General features: G+C 58.8%; 1 protein-coding gene across 1 annotated transcript in view; it reads left to right on the forward strand.

Annotated features, from left to right (window-relative positions):
- Positions 1–15,456, forward strand: part of SPG7 (SPG7 matrix AAA peptidase subunit, paraplegin) — a 32,611-nt gene that overhangs the window by 15,268 nt on the left and 1,887 nt on the right. The window contains exons 6-16 of the mRNA XM_039226459.1: positions 489–591; positions 1,947–2,072; positions 2,345–2,507; positions 2,809–2,982; positions 7,212–7,336; positions 8,130–8,232; positions 8,790–8,900; positions 10,998–11,113; positions 12,570–12,726; positions 13,636–13,802; positions 14,372–14,449. Of these exons, the coding sequence (XP_039082390.1) occupies positions 489–591; positions 1,947–2,072; positions 2,345–2,507; positions 2,809–2,982; positions 7,212–7,336; positions 8,130–8,232; positions 8,790–8,900; positions 10,998–11,113; positions 12,570–12,726; positions 13,636–13,802; positions 14,372–14,449 (1,423 nt within the window). The remainder of the gene's footprint in view (positions 1–488; positions 592–1,946; positions 2,073–2,344; positions 2,508–2,808; positions 2,983–7,211; positions 7,337–8,129; positions 8,233–8,789; positions 8,901–10,997; positions 11,114–12,569; positions 12,727–13,635; positions 13,803–14,371; positions 14,450–15,456) is intronic.

Genomic DNA, 15,456 nt, shown 5'->3' on the forward strand with positions numbered 1-15,456 from the left:
ATGGGCGTCCAGGCACCCGGGACCCACAGTGGCTGGAGCGTGTGTGCAGGGAGGCTCACTGCTGACTCACGCGCGTGCCGACGGCCGGAGATCCTGTGCGGTGGCGGGTCTCCCTGCAGGCGCGGGGCCCCGGGCGGGTGGGCACCCTGCTCTGCGTACACTCCCTTACCAACCAAGATTGATGGCCTACGAGATACACCAAACGTGAAAGTTGTTGCTGGGCACTAGCACTAGGCTGGAGGCGGCAGGGTGAGCACGTGGTGTCCCCGTCTGGGCTTTGCGCCGCGGACACAGCTTCCATCTGCCCATCTGGGGGAAGGTCACGAAGAGCAGAGATGGAGAAGGAAACGCATTTTCACAACCACTCGCTCTGCATGTTGGTCTCAGAGTGGGGGTTGCTCTTCCCGTCTCCGAAGTGTCTGTGGCCCTGGACTCGGGGAGGCGTGTCCGTGGGCTGCCCGCCCCTGACTGACCCTGTCTCCCGCTAGTGCCCTCTACGCCCTGGGGATGACCGCAGTGGGCCTGGCCATCCTGTGGTACGTGTTCCGACTGGCTGGGATGACGGGAAGGGAAGGAGGACTCAGTGCCTTTGTAAGTTGTGCCGCCCCCGCCCAGCCTGCGGTGCTGGGGTTCGTGTGTGTGTGTGTGTGTGTGTGTTTGCTGAGTGCGGTTCCTCGCGGGGTAGCAGAGCCAAGCAGGAGCACAGGCCAGCGTGTTCCGTAGGGTTTCTTAGCCTGCACTGCCCCATCCTCCGGGTTCTCCCGCTGGCGAAGGTCCCAGAGCTGTTTCAAGGCTGGTGACTGAGCCAGACAGCTGCCCAAACCTTCATGTACTTTTTTAGAATTTTATTTTAAAGTTTTTTTTTTTATTTAGTCTGAGAGAGAGAGGCAGGCAGGCTCCGAGCTCAGCACAGAGCCCAATGTGGGGCTCGAACCCACGAACCGTGAGATCATGACCTGAGCCAAAGTCGGACACTTAACCAGCTGAGCCACCCAGGCGCCCCCTCTAAATACACTTTGAAAGCATTCTCCTGGGGCGCCTGCCTGGCTCAGTTTGAGGAGCATGTGATGCTCGATCTTGGGGTCTTGAGTTTGAGCCCCAGGTTGGATATAGATGACTTAAAACACTCACACGCACGTACCCACACAACCTCCTACTGTGGCAGCCTTCATTGTAAGGCGAGCCCTCCCTGGCAGGGAGCACGTGGCCGGTGACCCATCAGCAGAAGAGCTGGGGAGGGGGCCAGAGCCAGGCCGGAGCAAGTCTGCAGAGAGCACCCCCACCCCCTCCCTGAGAACCGAGACCAAGAGTGTGTTCCTGTAGCTACAGACTTGCACTTGTAATGGCGTCTCATCATGGGCTTATGGCGTATTGTACTCAGCTGGCTTCCCCGTTCTTGGGTATTTAGGGCTTTTTATTTTTATTGTATTTAAATTACATGTCGAATTAAATATTCACGTACCGTGATAACTTCAGTGCACGTGTCTTTTGAGCGCCTGAGTGACTGCCTCGTGCCCCTCCTGGGGCAGACCTGAGCCCAAGCTCGCGCCGAGATGCACGCCCCTCACTTAGGGCTTTGTCTTGCCTGAAATTTCCCAGCCAACATTTCTGCCAAACTTTTCTAGAGCTCAGTGTTCCCACATTGCTTTTAAAACCAGAATATTACACAGTAGTGGGGAAAATCACATAGAAAAACACAGTTTATGTGTAGAAGACATAGATAAATTGCCTTGTTCAGGTGGGGGGTGGTTTTATCTTTTTTTTTGTAAGGCAAACTATGAAATAATAGGTAACTTTCTTACCGCTCCTGATGCACGAGCACCACTTCCCTTTCTACGGCTGGAGGAGCGGAGGGGTGTGGGCCAACGGGAGGGGGCCCTGGGGTGCACACCTTGCCAGTTGTGCTGGGAGCGCACAGCACCCTGCCCTTCATTCTTTCTGCCCAGAATCAGCTGAAGATGGCTCGTTTCACGATTGTGGACGGCAAGACGGGGAAAGGTGTCAGCTTCAAAGATGTAGCAGGAATGCATGAAGCCAAACTGGAAGTCAAAGAGTTTGTGGATTATCTGAAGGTAGGTGTGCGTGCGGAGAGCAGGGGCAGACGTGAGAGCCGGAGGGAAGAGCGAAGGAGCCAGGCGCCGTGTCCTGGTGGTGAACAGCTGTGCAGGCCGAGAGCCCACCTCTGCCCACAGCGTCCGCCGGCTGGGACGCTGGCTCGGGGCCCGAGCACCTACTTGCGCCCGAACCGCGTGACCCGTGGCTGGTTCGTGGTGGCGCGTGAGCCCGTCTCCCTGCGCGTCTGGAGCCCCTGTGGCCAGCGCTGCATCGTCTGCTGCTTTTCCAGAGCCCAGAGCGCTTCCTTCAGCTTGGTGCCAAAGTCCCAAAGGGCGCGCTGCTGCTCGGGCCCCCCGGCTGTGGGAAGACGCTTCTGGCCAAGGCGGTGGCGACAGAGGCCCGGGTGCCCTTCTTGGCAATGGCCGGCCCGGAGTTCGTGGAGGTCATCGGAGGTCGGTGTTGCCTGGGGGGCTGCGGACAGGCCTGCCTGACCATTTGTGTGGGACGGCTCTGCCGTCACACGTTCCTCCTCAGGCGGCAGCCGGGGAGCCGGGGGACGGGGGGGGCAAACAGGAAGCCTGTGCCCCTGGGGACGCTGCCGGGGTGGGGAATTGCTGGGTGTTCTCTGCAGCCGCCTCCGCGCGCGGCACCACCGGGGACTCTCCTGAGGCCGCGTCCTCCCCCGTGCGCAGGTCGTGAGCTGGGCTCCTCTCCCGGCCCCTCTTCCCCTCCTGGTCCTCTGTGTCCCCTTAGGCCTCGGTGCCGCGCGCGTGCGGAGCCTCTTCAGGGAAGCGCGGGCCCGGGCGCCCTGCATCGTGTACATTGACGAGGTGGACGCCGTGGGCAGGAAGCGCCCCACCGCCCTGTGCGGCCCCCCCAGCGCGGAGGGGGAGCAGACGCTCAACCAGCTCCTGGTGGAGATGGACGGTGGGTGCCGCGCGGCGCGAACTCGGGCTGACGCTCACGGGCACGGCCGGTGTCCCTCTGCTGTGGCACCTGCCGCAGGGGAGGGTGCCGTCGGCACGCCCCTCAGTAGGTGGTGTGGAGACGAGGCCTGTCTCTTCACCGCGCTCAGGAAACACGGGTTTCAACTTTGAAAAGTCAAGGTCATAGTAGAAGAGAAAGGAAAACCCTGGGAATGCAGCGGGCAGAGCAGGCCAGTGTAAACCCAGGGGCTGGTGTCGTCTGCGCTCCGCTCACGGGCACGCGGCCGCCTCAGTTGGAGGAGCGTACGACTCCTGGGTGACGTGGAATTGTTTTCCTTTGCGTTTACTTTTGTAAGATTTTCTTTTCTTAAAAAAAAAAATTTTTTTAACGTTTTATTTTAGAGAGAGAGAGAGACCGTGTGAGCAGGGGCGGGGCAGAGAGAGAGGGAGACACAGACTCTGAAACAGGCTCCAGGCTCCGAGCCGTCAGCACAGAGCCCGACGCGGGGCTCGAACCCACGAACCGGGAGATCGTGACCTGAGCCGCAGTCGGACGCTGAACCGACTGAGCCCCCAGGCGCCCCAGATTTTTTTTTTTTTTCTTGGATAGATGTGGTATGATTATTTTATTTTTGTTTTTATTTATGTTTTCTATAAAGATTTTAACTTAAGCAGCCCCCACACGCTGTCCCCTCTGACTCGGCCCAGGAGGCCCTCCTTCTTGTCCTGGGTTTTGCACTTGAAGCCTGAGAGCACACTTTGGAGCAGACTTGAGCCGCCAGGAAGCACCTACCAAGTGGCGTCTTCCTCTGAGCCAGCCTTCTCTGTGCTGCCATGAATAGGGCTGCTTCCGCCCAGCCTCCGTGTGCCCCAGCAGCCCTGACTGAAGGCCGTTGTTGGGCTGGGCCGGCAGCAAACAGGGCCTTCTGTGTGCAGACATCGCTGGCGTTCTTAGCCCCTCAGCTGTGTCTGAGGGGTCTCTGTCAGTCCTCGGGGAGCAGCAGGCCTCGCTCATCAAAGTGCAGGGCACGGAGCAGACACTGTGCCGGTCGTGGGAAGAGCTCACCGGGAGGGGAGCCCCCCGCCCCCACTCACAGGTCGGGGAGAGGTGGCCCTGCCCGGGACGGCCCCTGCGGGGAGCGTGCAGGACCCGTTTCCGGTGTTGACGGCGGATCCGTGGAAAGAGGCCTTTGCACGAGTGCCCCTTCCGACGGGCGCCTTCACCCGAGCTTCTGTGTTAGCAGGAGTATGCGGGGCCGTCGGAAAGTCCCAGCTACCGTCCACATGGCTTTTTCCATTTAATTTCGTTTGTTTTGAGAAAGTGTGCGTTGGGGAGGAGCAGAGAGAGGCAGGAGGGAGTATCGCAACCAGGCTCCACATGGAGTGCAGAGCCCGGCGCGGGGCTTGAACTCCCGAACCCCGAGATCATGACCCAAGCTGAAGCCAGGTGCTTCACCCCCTGGGCCGCCCAGGCCCCCTTTGTGCCTGTGGACGTGCACTTGCTCCTTCCTCCTGTGACGTGTGCTCAGCGGCCTGCGCGGCGTCCGGGCTCCCCGGCCCGCGGTGTTCTCTGCGGGTCTGCGCCTCTGCCGCGCTGCACGGCCCTCGCAGGAGGGAGTCGTGCAGGGGGGGGGGGTGGCTTCTGGCACCGTGTCCCCCTCGACCGAAGGGGCTGCGGCTAGCGTACTTTCTTTGCTCTCGCGTGTGTGTTGTCGAATGCGCTTGTCCGCACCTGCAAACCTCCTGCCGAGAGTCCGGTGCAACGCAGTCCCTGGGGCAGCCGGTGGCTGCGGGCCAGGGCGCAGGAGCCCAGACGCCCGCGTTTGAGTAGTGCAACCAGAAACGTGAGCCGCTGGCACCCCTGCGCCCACCGCAGAGCGCCGTCCGCCTGTGTGCGGTAGCCAGAACCCGGGAGCTCCCTGCCCGCAGCTTTAAAGCGGGCGTGCGCGCCCCTGTCGTGATTGCCGTGGAGGAAAGGGAGGAAACTCACTCCTTACACGCGGCTTTCTGGACGACCTCGAGGGAATCGTGCCGCGTGACAAAGGCCTCCGGTGCCTGCAGGCTGTGTGGTGACACGTACATAAGACTGTCAGAATCACAGACCCCTAGAGACGAGAACAGACTGGGGGCGGGGGTGACCGGGGAGGCCTGCGGGTGGCGGGGACGCCGGGAGAGGCGGTCTCGGGGGTCCGCGTGCAGTGGACCCACGGAGAAGAAAGCGCACGGGTGAGGAGGCTCGTGCCCTCACGCTGCTCCCTGGTTCTGAGTGCCCCTCGGAAGGACCCCCCTGTGCCAAGTTGCACCTTGCTGTGTATCTGTAACTACGTCAAAACGCAAAGTTTCTAGAAGAGTCTGTCCAGCCCTGGAGGGCTGTACCCTCATGTGACTGTGATGACCCTGGTGGCGCAGGGCACCTGGCTTCGTGGGGAGGTGGACGGAGCTGAGATCCGCCGGCGGAGCTCTGCGCACTCCGGCCGCTGTGTGCACCCCTGCCCACCGCCGCCCTTCCGCAGCCATCGCTCCCACCTTCGTCCCACGTGACTGCGGAGCTCCGTGTCCAGAGCCTCGGCCCACGGAAGGAGGACGCTCCGGGAGTCCTGGCTGCCCCTCTCGCCACGCAGCCTCTTGTTTTCCGTGTCAGAGTCTGACCTCTCCTAAGACCACGGCGCAGGCAGACGGAGCACGGGGTGGACGCGCCGCACATGCTGGCTGGTGCTGGCTTGTTTCCGGGTGCACGTCAGAAGTCACAGCTGTGCGCTGTACCCTCCCCCGGCACGCACACCCTCCCCTGGCACATACACGTCAAGTAAGCATCCGGGCTTCTGGCCTTTCATGGGGATTGCGCACAGGCAGAGCTCCCGGCGATGTCCTTGGGAAGTGGGTGTGGTTCGGGCCTCCTGGTGGCTGCTTCTCAGTGACTCGGGTCAGTTCCTTGGTGAGGTGGATCCCAGGCGAGTGTGCTCGGCCAGGCCCTTCGCTGCTGTCATGGGGAGTGGAGTCGGTGACAATCTGCTGGGAGGTGGCAGTGCCACACGCTCTCCGGGCGTAATTCTGTAGCCTTTCTTTTAAATTTCACTTAAGACTTTACAGGTAGTTGGGGCGCCTGGGTGGCTTAGTCGGTTACGCGTCCGACTTTCGCTGAGGTCATGATCTCGCGGTTCGTGGGTTCGAGCCCCGCGTCGGACTCTGTGCTGACTGCCAGCTCAGAGCCTGGAGCCTGTTTTGGTCTGTGACTCCCTCTCTCTCTGACCCTCCCCTGCTCACGCTGTGTCTCTCTTTCTCTCCTAGAAATAAATAAAACTTTTAAAAAAAAAGAAGATTTTACAGGTAGTTTTAACTTATGTTTATCAATGTCAACTTATTATGAATATTTTTATTAGCAAAAGGTAAATCAGGGACATTTTCATTTTACTTGTTTTTTAAGTGGGCTTTGAACTCAAGACCCTGACTGAGATCAAGAGTTGCACGCTCTGTCGACCGGTCCAGCCAGGTGCCTCCGGCATCTTTATCTTTTACTGTGTTTTCTGGAAGCTGTCAAACCTCCACCAGAGCAGAGAGGGACGTTCAGTAAGCCTCCCTGGTGCAGGCCAGCCCCATCCGTCCACACCTCCTGCTCCAATTCAGAATCCAAACTTCTGAGTCTTACGTGTTCTGAGTCTTTTTTGCTCCAGACTGTAGTGGAGCAAAAACTGTAGTTCTTTACATCCACAGAGACGCCACGGTATCATCATAACACGTAATTTAAAAATACAGATCTAACACTCTGATGTCCAGTCAGGCTCAGATCTGCTCGTTGCTCCTTGGATGCATTTCTGCGGTTGCTTTATTCAAATCGGGCTCCAGTCTGGTTCTCCTACAAATGTGAGCCATCGGTGGTACTTGTGCACTTGCTTTTAAATTCTTGCGAGAAAGCTGGGGCCCAAACCCAGGCCACAGACCAGCGTCAGGTGAAGGAGTGTGGGGACAGTGCCCCTCGCTCCCTGGGCCTGCTGGGCAGTTTTCTAGAAACGTGGTCGCCCCAGACGCTGTCAGGGTGATAGTGCCAGTTCCTGTCCAAGACTCAGGCCTCTGGGCTGACGGCCAGGGGCAGATGGGCGGATGCTTGCTCCGTGGTGACTCGTATCCCCATTCAGAGCAACGCACTGTTCATTCCTGGCAGACCCCAGGGGAACCCACCCCACCCTGTGCCCTGAAAGGGGAGCGCAACCTGAACAGCTGTGGTCCCTCCAGGAATGGGCACCACGGACCATGTCATCGTCCTGGCATCCACCAACCGAGCTGACATCTTGGACAACGCTCTGCTGAGGCCTGGCCGGCTGGATCGCCACGTCTTCATCGACCTTCCCACCCTGCAGGTCAGTGCGGCCGGCCGCTGGCCATTCCTGGCCCGGCTGTGGCTGCGCAGTGCTGCTGCCCGTCCATCCAGACTTTCTTTGGCTTACCGCTCTTCCCACGGTTTCCCAGCTTGTTTGGTTCGCCCAGATGGTTCTTCTCTTTATCCCTAAATGTTGGGGCTGAGTTTTGTAGCAGAACCTTGGGCGGACCCCAGGGCTCTCCTCCTGCCCGAGTCTGCAGGCTGTCGTGGGTTTGGAGCACGAGCTGTGCTGCCCTGGGAGCAGATGCAGGCCTTGCCCCTCCAGCCTCTTCGAGCCTCTGGACGACATCCGCCCTCTGGTGGCCGGGCCTTCGTGGTGTCCCGAGGCAGCAGGAACCAGCAAGCAGTGAGGGCAACGCACGTGGGTAGGGCAAGGGATTGAAGCTAGTCGGTTCATATTCCCGGAGGTCCAGAGAAGGGGCCCCAGCCGCCCCCAGCGGCCATCCTGGGTCTGACACTCAAGCGGCACCTAGGCTCCAAGCAGCAGAGCAGAGCTCCCCTCCGACGCCACTTCTCAAGCGGCACCCTCCCCTCTTTCCGATGCATCAGGAACATTCCCATCAAGGTCACAGAATGTATGTGAACCAAACGTTTTACAAAATAAGCCCTTACTTTCCGTGATTTAACCTAAGTTTCATTCTTGACGCGCCGCTTGCAGCTCTCACTTGGTCTCATGGATGTAGGTCGGGCGTGACAAGAAGAAGAGGACGGGGCCCTGGCGGCTCCGGGCCCTGGGGCAGGGGTGAGCCCACACGCGGGTCCTTTCTCTGCAGGAAAGGCGGGAGATTTTCGAGCAGCACCTGAGGAGCCTGAAGCTGACCCAGGCCAGCAGCTTTTACTCCCAGCGCCTGGCAGAGCTGACGCCGGGCTTCAGTGGTATGGAGGCCATTGCTGTTAGTCCCGGGCTGCGGGCCTCCCCCAGGTGCCCACGCCCCCTGCTCGGGGGGGGGGGGTGAGGGTGCGCACAGGGAGCCCGACCCCACAGGACTCACTTTCCCTCCCCGAGTGGCGCAGGCAACAAGAGCGTTTCCGCCTCCCGGGCTCAGGCTGTGTGTCCGCTCTTCTCGTTAGCAGAGACTGAGCGCAAATCAGGATGTTTTCTGAGTGGCTCTTATTTTACAGGTCAACATAAACAAAATCTCTTTTATCATGATTTCTTCCCTTTGGAATTTTTTAGCGCCCTTAACTAGAATCTTGGCATGTACTGGGGAGGCTAATTTCTTACTCTTGTGCGTGGGTGTGAATTAATAGGTGGAATAAAATACCATGCGGTGCTCAGCGTGCTGATGACAGTTGTCAGTAAAGAGCGTGCAGGTGGCAGACAGGCTGGGAGGCATGGGGCAGGGGTGCTTTGGAGCCGCCAGTGGGGTGAGTGGGGTCAGCCGCCTGCTCAGGCTCCCCTCCCCTGCCCCCCTCACCCGCTGTGTGGACAGGTGCTGACATCGCCAACATCTGCAACGAGGCCGCGCTGCACGCCGCGCGAGAAGGCCACATGTCCGTGCACACGTTCAACTTCGAGTACGCGGTGGAGCGAGTCATTGCCGGTATGAGGGGCGTGCTCTCAGCAGGGCTGGAGCCCCAGAGGCAGCCAGACCGAAGGCGGGGTGGTGGGAGCCGGGTCTGCTTCCATGTCAGGTGACAGAAGTGATTAGCAATGAGTGGGCGAGGGGACAGCACGTAAAGTAGTTCCAGTTCTATGTCAGGTTGTCACCGTGTGACTTATCCTTACTATACAATACCAAGAATCTGCCGAGGAGCAGACAGACTCTTCAAGTAGAAAAGGATCTTGCACACCCAGGTGTGAGTGGCACGCAGCCCCGGGCCGTTGGCAGTGCCTCGGAGCTGGCTGCAGACCACGTGTGGGGCCAAGGCCACGGCTGCCTAAGGCCAGAGGTCTCCCGAGAGCTGTGCTCTGCCGCCCCGCCTGCCTCCGCTCCGGGGCCGCGCTTTATTGTCTCCGCTCAAAGTGGGGTGGGGTCCCTGGGTTTCTGTCAAAAAAGAGGGACTAACACAGTCTCTGGAAGTTTCCATGGCCCTATATATCTTGTCCTTGATTAGCATTCAATCTAAGATACTAAGAGTTTTTTAAAAAGGAGAACTGTTCCTTCCAAAGAAGCACAGGCCTTGTGTGGGGAGGGGAGCACGCAGCCGTGAGCCGTCCCTAGATGGGGCTCATCCCTGTCGCCGTCCGGTGGAGTTAAAGTCTGGTACAAACACCACCGGGTGTCCCCAGGTGCCCCTGCTGCAACTTAGGAATTGGTGTAGACAGAAAAACTAAAGTGGCTGTTTAAGTTTTTTTATTTTTTACTTTTTAACGTTTATTCTTGAAACAGAGAGGCAGAGCATGAGCGGGGCAACAGCAGACTGAGAGGGAGACAGAGAACCCAAAGCAGCTCCACGGTCTGAGCTGTCAGCACAGAGCCCGATGCGGAGCTCGAACTCACAAACCATGAGATCACGACCTGAGCCGAAGTCAGACATTTAACCAACTGAGCCAGCCGGGCGCCCCTAAAGTAGCTGTTTCTTACTACAAACTTAGTTTTATACAGGCCCCTTATTTCTTTTTTTTAACGTTTGTGTTTTGAGAGACAGAGAACACAGGCAGGGGAGGGGGAAACATAGGATCTGAAGCAGGCTGCAGGCTCTGAGCTGTCAGCACAGAAGCTGATGTGAGGAGTCCCTTATTCTTACATGGGAACTGCTAGGTTCACAGCAACAGCGTCAAGGCGAGAATGACCGAGTACTGATGACGCTGCCCCGGCGAGCAGGGCTCAGCACCGGAGCCCCGGCCTCGCTGCCACACGCCTTGTTCAAGCCCAGCCTGCACGGCTGTGGCCTCGTGTTTGTTTGTTTGTTTGTTTGTTTTAACTTTTTTTTAATTTCTGAGAGAGAGAGAGAGTGAGCAGGGGAGGGTCAGAGAGAGAGGGAGACACAGAATCTGAAACAGGCTCCAGGCTCCGAGCTGGCAGTCAGCACAGAGCCCGACGCGGGGCTCGAACCCACGAACCGCGAGATCATGACCTGAGCTGAAGTCAGATGCTCAACCGACTGAGCCACCCAGGTGCCCCTGTGGCCTCGTGTTTAGATGCTCATATCACCATCTGGTTGAAGTGACTGAGCTGCTACGGCCAGTGTGAGAAAGGATTTATAGCCTTGCAGTAAATGGAGGGAGATGAGCCTCCTACCAAATCCCCCAAACCCAGGGCTGATCCAGGATGCGTGAAGTGGAAACCTGGGGAGGTGGAAACCAGGAGAGCCTGGGGTGGTGACTGAAGCCTCCCCAGTAACACAGGGTCACAGGAGTAGAGGGTCACGGGGGGGAACGGCAGTGTGGAGCCCGGAACCCGGTGGGGGACCCCGTCTAGTCGCAGCGGCCCTGGGGGCCCTGAGCTGAGGGTGTTCGTGAAGCCTGCAGGAGCTGCACCGGCCCCTCCCGCATTCACAGACGCAGGAATAAACAGGGAGCATCCGGGTCTCCCCCCTCAACGAGCTTCTCTTCAAACTGGAGACCAGTGAGGAACAGCTCTCAGTGTGGGTGGTGGGCAGACGTGGGAGGCGGGCGTCCAGTGAGGACGTTGCTCTGATGACACAGGGGGGACTCTGTGAGGCCAGGACCCTCAGATCCTCAGGCGTTCTTGCAGGGACCGCCAAAAAGAGCAAGATCCTCTCCAAAGAAGAGCAGAAGGTGGTCGCGTTCCACGAGTCGGGCCACGCCGTGGTGGGCTGGCTGCTGGAGCACACCGAGGCCGTGATGAAGGTGCGGCATGTGCGCGTGCGCAGGAGGGTCTGGGGTCTCGGCAGGCCTGAGCCCAAGGGGTCCCCGGACAGAGCCAGCCTCAGAAGCACCGTGCGGTTTTGCTTGAAGAGAAAGCACAGTGTGAGGTAGACATGGGCACGGGGTAGGAGGCGACGGTGCAGGGTCCCTCATCCGGGCAAGCACAGGGCAGGAGACGGGGGCTGCGGGGCGAGGCCACTGCAGAGTCACATGATGACCTGAGGGCCCCCTCTCCTGTCTACACTCTTCATCTTGGAATTAACAGTTGCCAAGTTTAGCACCATCTCTGACAGCATTGATGTAATGACTCCTAACCTTAAAAATAGCGCAGGGTGGAAATGAAAGAAATACCACTCCCCCAGAACGTGTGGATTGGCGACCAGGAAACCCGAGTGGCCATTCAGGAAGACGTGACGAGGTGGGAGGCTGGGGCACATCTTCCCGTGTCCTGTACACACCCTGCGTCCACCTGGAGCCGGCAGGCCATCGGGGTTCTGGGCGCAGGAGGGAGCTGGCTGCGGTGCCGAGCGCCCCCAGCACCAGAGATGGGGACGCGTGGCCACTGCCAGCCCCCCGTGTTTGCCTGCTCTCCGTGAACATTTTTTCAGGGCATTAGTTGTAGCAAAGCAGATTGTTAGTTTAGTTGTGGGTGAAGTGGCTGTCCCCCGGGGGCCGGAAGTCCAGTGTTGTGACGGATGAGTGGATGCAGCCATCATTGAGCTAACCTGGGTCAGGCCGAGGACAGTCACAAAGGGTGTCACATTTATAGGATATTAAAAATTTCAGTACCGAAGGTAAATAATGTAGTATCTCAGAAAAAATGCAGAAAAATCCTGGATGAAGTAAATATAATTTAAAATTTCCTGTTTCATACCCAAAAGATCAGGCTGTTATAATGAGACCACTCCCCTCTACTGCCAGGCTTGGCGCTCTGCCAGGGAGAGGTGAGGCTCCAGTTACGGACGTGCTCATAACTTAGAGCCTTTTACGCTATAACTCAAGTGTTGGGCTCTCAGCTTCGTCTTCAGAGCACCTGCTGCCTGGAGCCCCCACCCCGTGTGCACCCCTGCTTTTGGGCTGGTGGGGGGACAGAGGCAAGGAGAGTCTCCAGTCTCGGTGTCCCCAAGGTTTGCGCAGGTCCATGTCCACCATGTAGGCGGCGACAGACCCGGGTGGGGTTCGTCCTCTCTCCTCGACTCCACCCAGGAAGCCCCATCTTCGCAGGAGCGCCCGTGAGGCTGTGCACGGACGGCACAGCCCAGCAGCGTGCGAGCCGTCCTTCAGTGACAGGGTCGTCCTTGGTCATAAAAATGGGGCCAGTGCAGACCTGCTCTAACTGCTTTGGAAGCCCCCAGTTAAAGATCTGCCTTGCCTTGCCCCGCCTCCGTCTGGAGAGCCCGAACCCCGCCTGCTCACTCCGCCACCCGCCACCCCGCAGGTCTCCATCGCACCGCGGACAAACGCAGCGCTGGGCTTTGCTCAGATGCTTCCGAGAGACCAGCACCTCTTCACCAGGGAGCAGCTGTTCGAACGGATGTGCATGGCCTTGGGTGGCCGTGTGTCGGAGAGCATCTCCTTCAACAAAGTCACTTCTGGTGAGAAGCTGGCCCTGGTGGCCCAGGTGTCCTCAGTGCTGCTGCGTCCACCGTGCCTTCTGTGAGCGGGGAGGGGGGAACCTGATGGGGGAATTCGAACAGTGGGGTACAAATGTACTTCTGAATCCGTTAAGTGGTCTCAAGCTGTTGCTTCACTGGGGTGTCCAGAGAAGAGGTAGAGACGCTCCTTACTTGCTCCCGGTGACGCCGGGGCTCAGTGTTGACAGGTGTGCCTGGCAGAGCTGCTGTGTGCTGCCAGGGAAGTGAACCCAGATGTGTACCCTGGGCAGCAGTTCAGCAGTTTAAGACTTGTCTTTTATTTATTTTTGATTTTTTAACATTTTTTTATTTTTTGTAATTTTTTTAACGTTTATTTTTGAGAGAGCGAGAGCGAGCATGAGCGGGGAGGGGCAGAGAGACAGGGAGACACAGAATCTGAAGCAGCTCCAGGCTCTGAGCTGCTAGCACAGAGCCTGATGTGGGGCTCGAACCCACGGACCGCAAGACCATGACCTAAGCCGAAGCTGGTTGCTCAACCAACTGAGCCACCCAGGGGCCCCAACATTTATTTATTTTTTTTTGAGAGACAGCATGATCAGAGAGAGAGAGGGAGACACAGAATCCGAAGCAGGCTCTAGGCTACAAGCTGTCAGCCCAGAGCCTGATGCGGGGCTCAAACTCACAAATTGCAAGATCATGACCTGAGCTGAAGTTGGACACTTAACCAACTGAGCCCCCAGGCGCCCCAAAACTCTTGTCTTTTAAAGAACAGTAACAGGGCACAGTTGACCCCTGGGTCCTCTGCTGCCAGGCCCAGGCCTATACTGGGGTGGGGGGGGTGGCGGCGGGTATTGTGCCCTGACTTGGCACTGCCAGGAAAGAAACCTCTTCCTTGGCCCCACGCTCCAGGGGCTCAGGACGACCTGAGGAAGGTCACACGCATCGCCTACTCCATGGTGAAGCAGTTTGGGATGGCTCCCAGCATCGGGCCCGTGTCCTTTCCCGAGGCACAGGAGGGGCCCCCAGGAATCGGACGGCGCCCCTTCAGCCAGGGCCTCCAGCAGATGATGGATCACGTGAGTGTGCGCCGCGTGCTCGGCGTCGGGCCGTCTCCTGCCGCAGTGGGTGAGGAGGCAGGTGTCTCGGGAGCTGGCGCCCCGCCCTGTCTCCCGGTCCACATGGCAGGCGTTCTAGTCCTGACGCCTGAGCCTCTCCTGTTGAGTGTCTGTCCTCGGGTGAGGACTTGTGTGGCTCCCGGTGACAGCGTCCGTGGAACCCCCTGAAGGACGCAGCGGGGGCCCAGGGGTCCCCGTACCTGCAGGACACGCTGCACACTCCCTGAGCCGGGGCCGCCTTCAGCCTGGTGCCCGTGTGAGGCGACCACATGCCCTCCGGCCTCCAGGAGCTGGCGCGGCGCCTGCAGCTGGGAATGGGTGCCAGGCGGGCATCTTGAACAAGGGCCCTCGCAGGGACCGGGTAGGGCAGGAAATGCCATCGGCTGCTGTGCTTGCCTGGCCCCTGGAAGACGGAAGTTGGCTTCCTGACCTGTGGCTCCCGCGTGTGCTCCGGTGCCAGGATCAGGCATGGGTGTTGGGAGCGCTGGGCGGCCGTCCCGCTCCTGACAGCGCTGTTCTCCCGTTGGCAGGAAGCCAAACTGCTGGTGGCAAAGGCCTACAGGCACACGGAGCAGGTGCTGCGGGACAACATGGACAAGCTGCAGGCGGTGAGGCTCCGGGCACCTGCCTGTCCCTGGGGGGAGGGGACACCGCTCCACGGAGTGAGCAGCCGGTCACCGAGGACTGTTTCCAGCGCTCACGGCCACAGAACTAACTGCTGTGGACCCCACCCCGTCTAACTGAAATCTCCCCTTTTTCTGAAGGCCACTTAGGGCATGGCAGTATTTTCCTGTATTTATGTATGGGGGGGAGGGAGGGGCGGGGCAGAGAGGGAGAGAGAGAATTCCAAGCAGGCTCCACGCCGTCAGCACAGAGCCCGATGGGGGGGGGGGGGGGGCTCAATCCCATGAACCTCGAATCATGACCTGAGCCAAAATCAAGAGTCAAACGTGCAACCACTGAGCCACTCAGGGTCCCCATTTTTAAAATTTTTTAAGTACTGTCTGTGCCACACACAGGGCTTGAACTCTTGGCTCTGATATCCAGTTTAGAATAATTTTAGATTTATAGAAAAGCCGCAAATACAGTACAAGCCCCTTCTACCCCACAGCCAGTTGGCCAGTTTCCCGTATTGTTAACGTCTCCCATTAACGTGCTGTGTATTCTGTGAGCTAGTGAGCCAGTGTCGATATGTCATTACCTGCAGCCTGCACTGAATTCACGTTTCCTTCATTTTTACCCGACGTCCCTTCCTGTCCCCAGACCCCACTTCACACTTGGTTGTGACGTCTTGTTACGCTTCCCCGGGCTGTGAATTCCCGCTCTCCCGTTGCTGCGGCTCTGGCAGCTTTCGGAGCAGTGGCTTGGTGGGTGTGGCGTGTCCCCCGGCTGGGGTCTGTCGTGGTTCTCTCAGACTGGGAAGAAGACTCCCGAAGTGGGCACCCCCATGTCCCTTGTAGAAGCCGGTCGTGGGCTGGCCACGTTTCCTCACTTCCTCTTACACCATTCAAATGAGGTGCTGCTCCCCCAGGCTGGAGCGCGGCCGCAGTGCTGCTCCTGGCCGGGGGGCTGCGGGCAGTGCAGGGACCTGTTTACAGGGCACTGGTGCCACACG

This window comes from Hyaena hyaena, unplaced genomic scaffold (genome assembly GCF_003009895.1).
Source record: "Hyaena hyaena isolate Hyena2069 unplaced genomic scaffold, ASM300989v1 scaffold_1, whole genome shotgun sequence".
Lineage (NCBI taxonomy): Eukaryota > Metazoa > Chordata > Mammalia > Carnivora > Hyaenidae > Hyaena > Hyaena hyaena.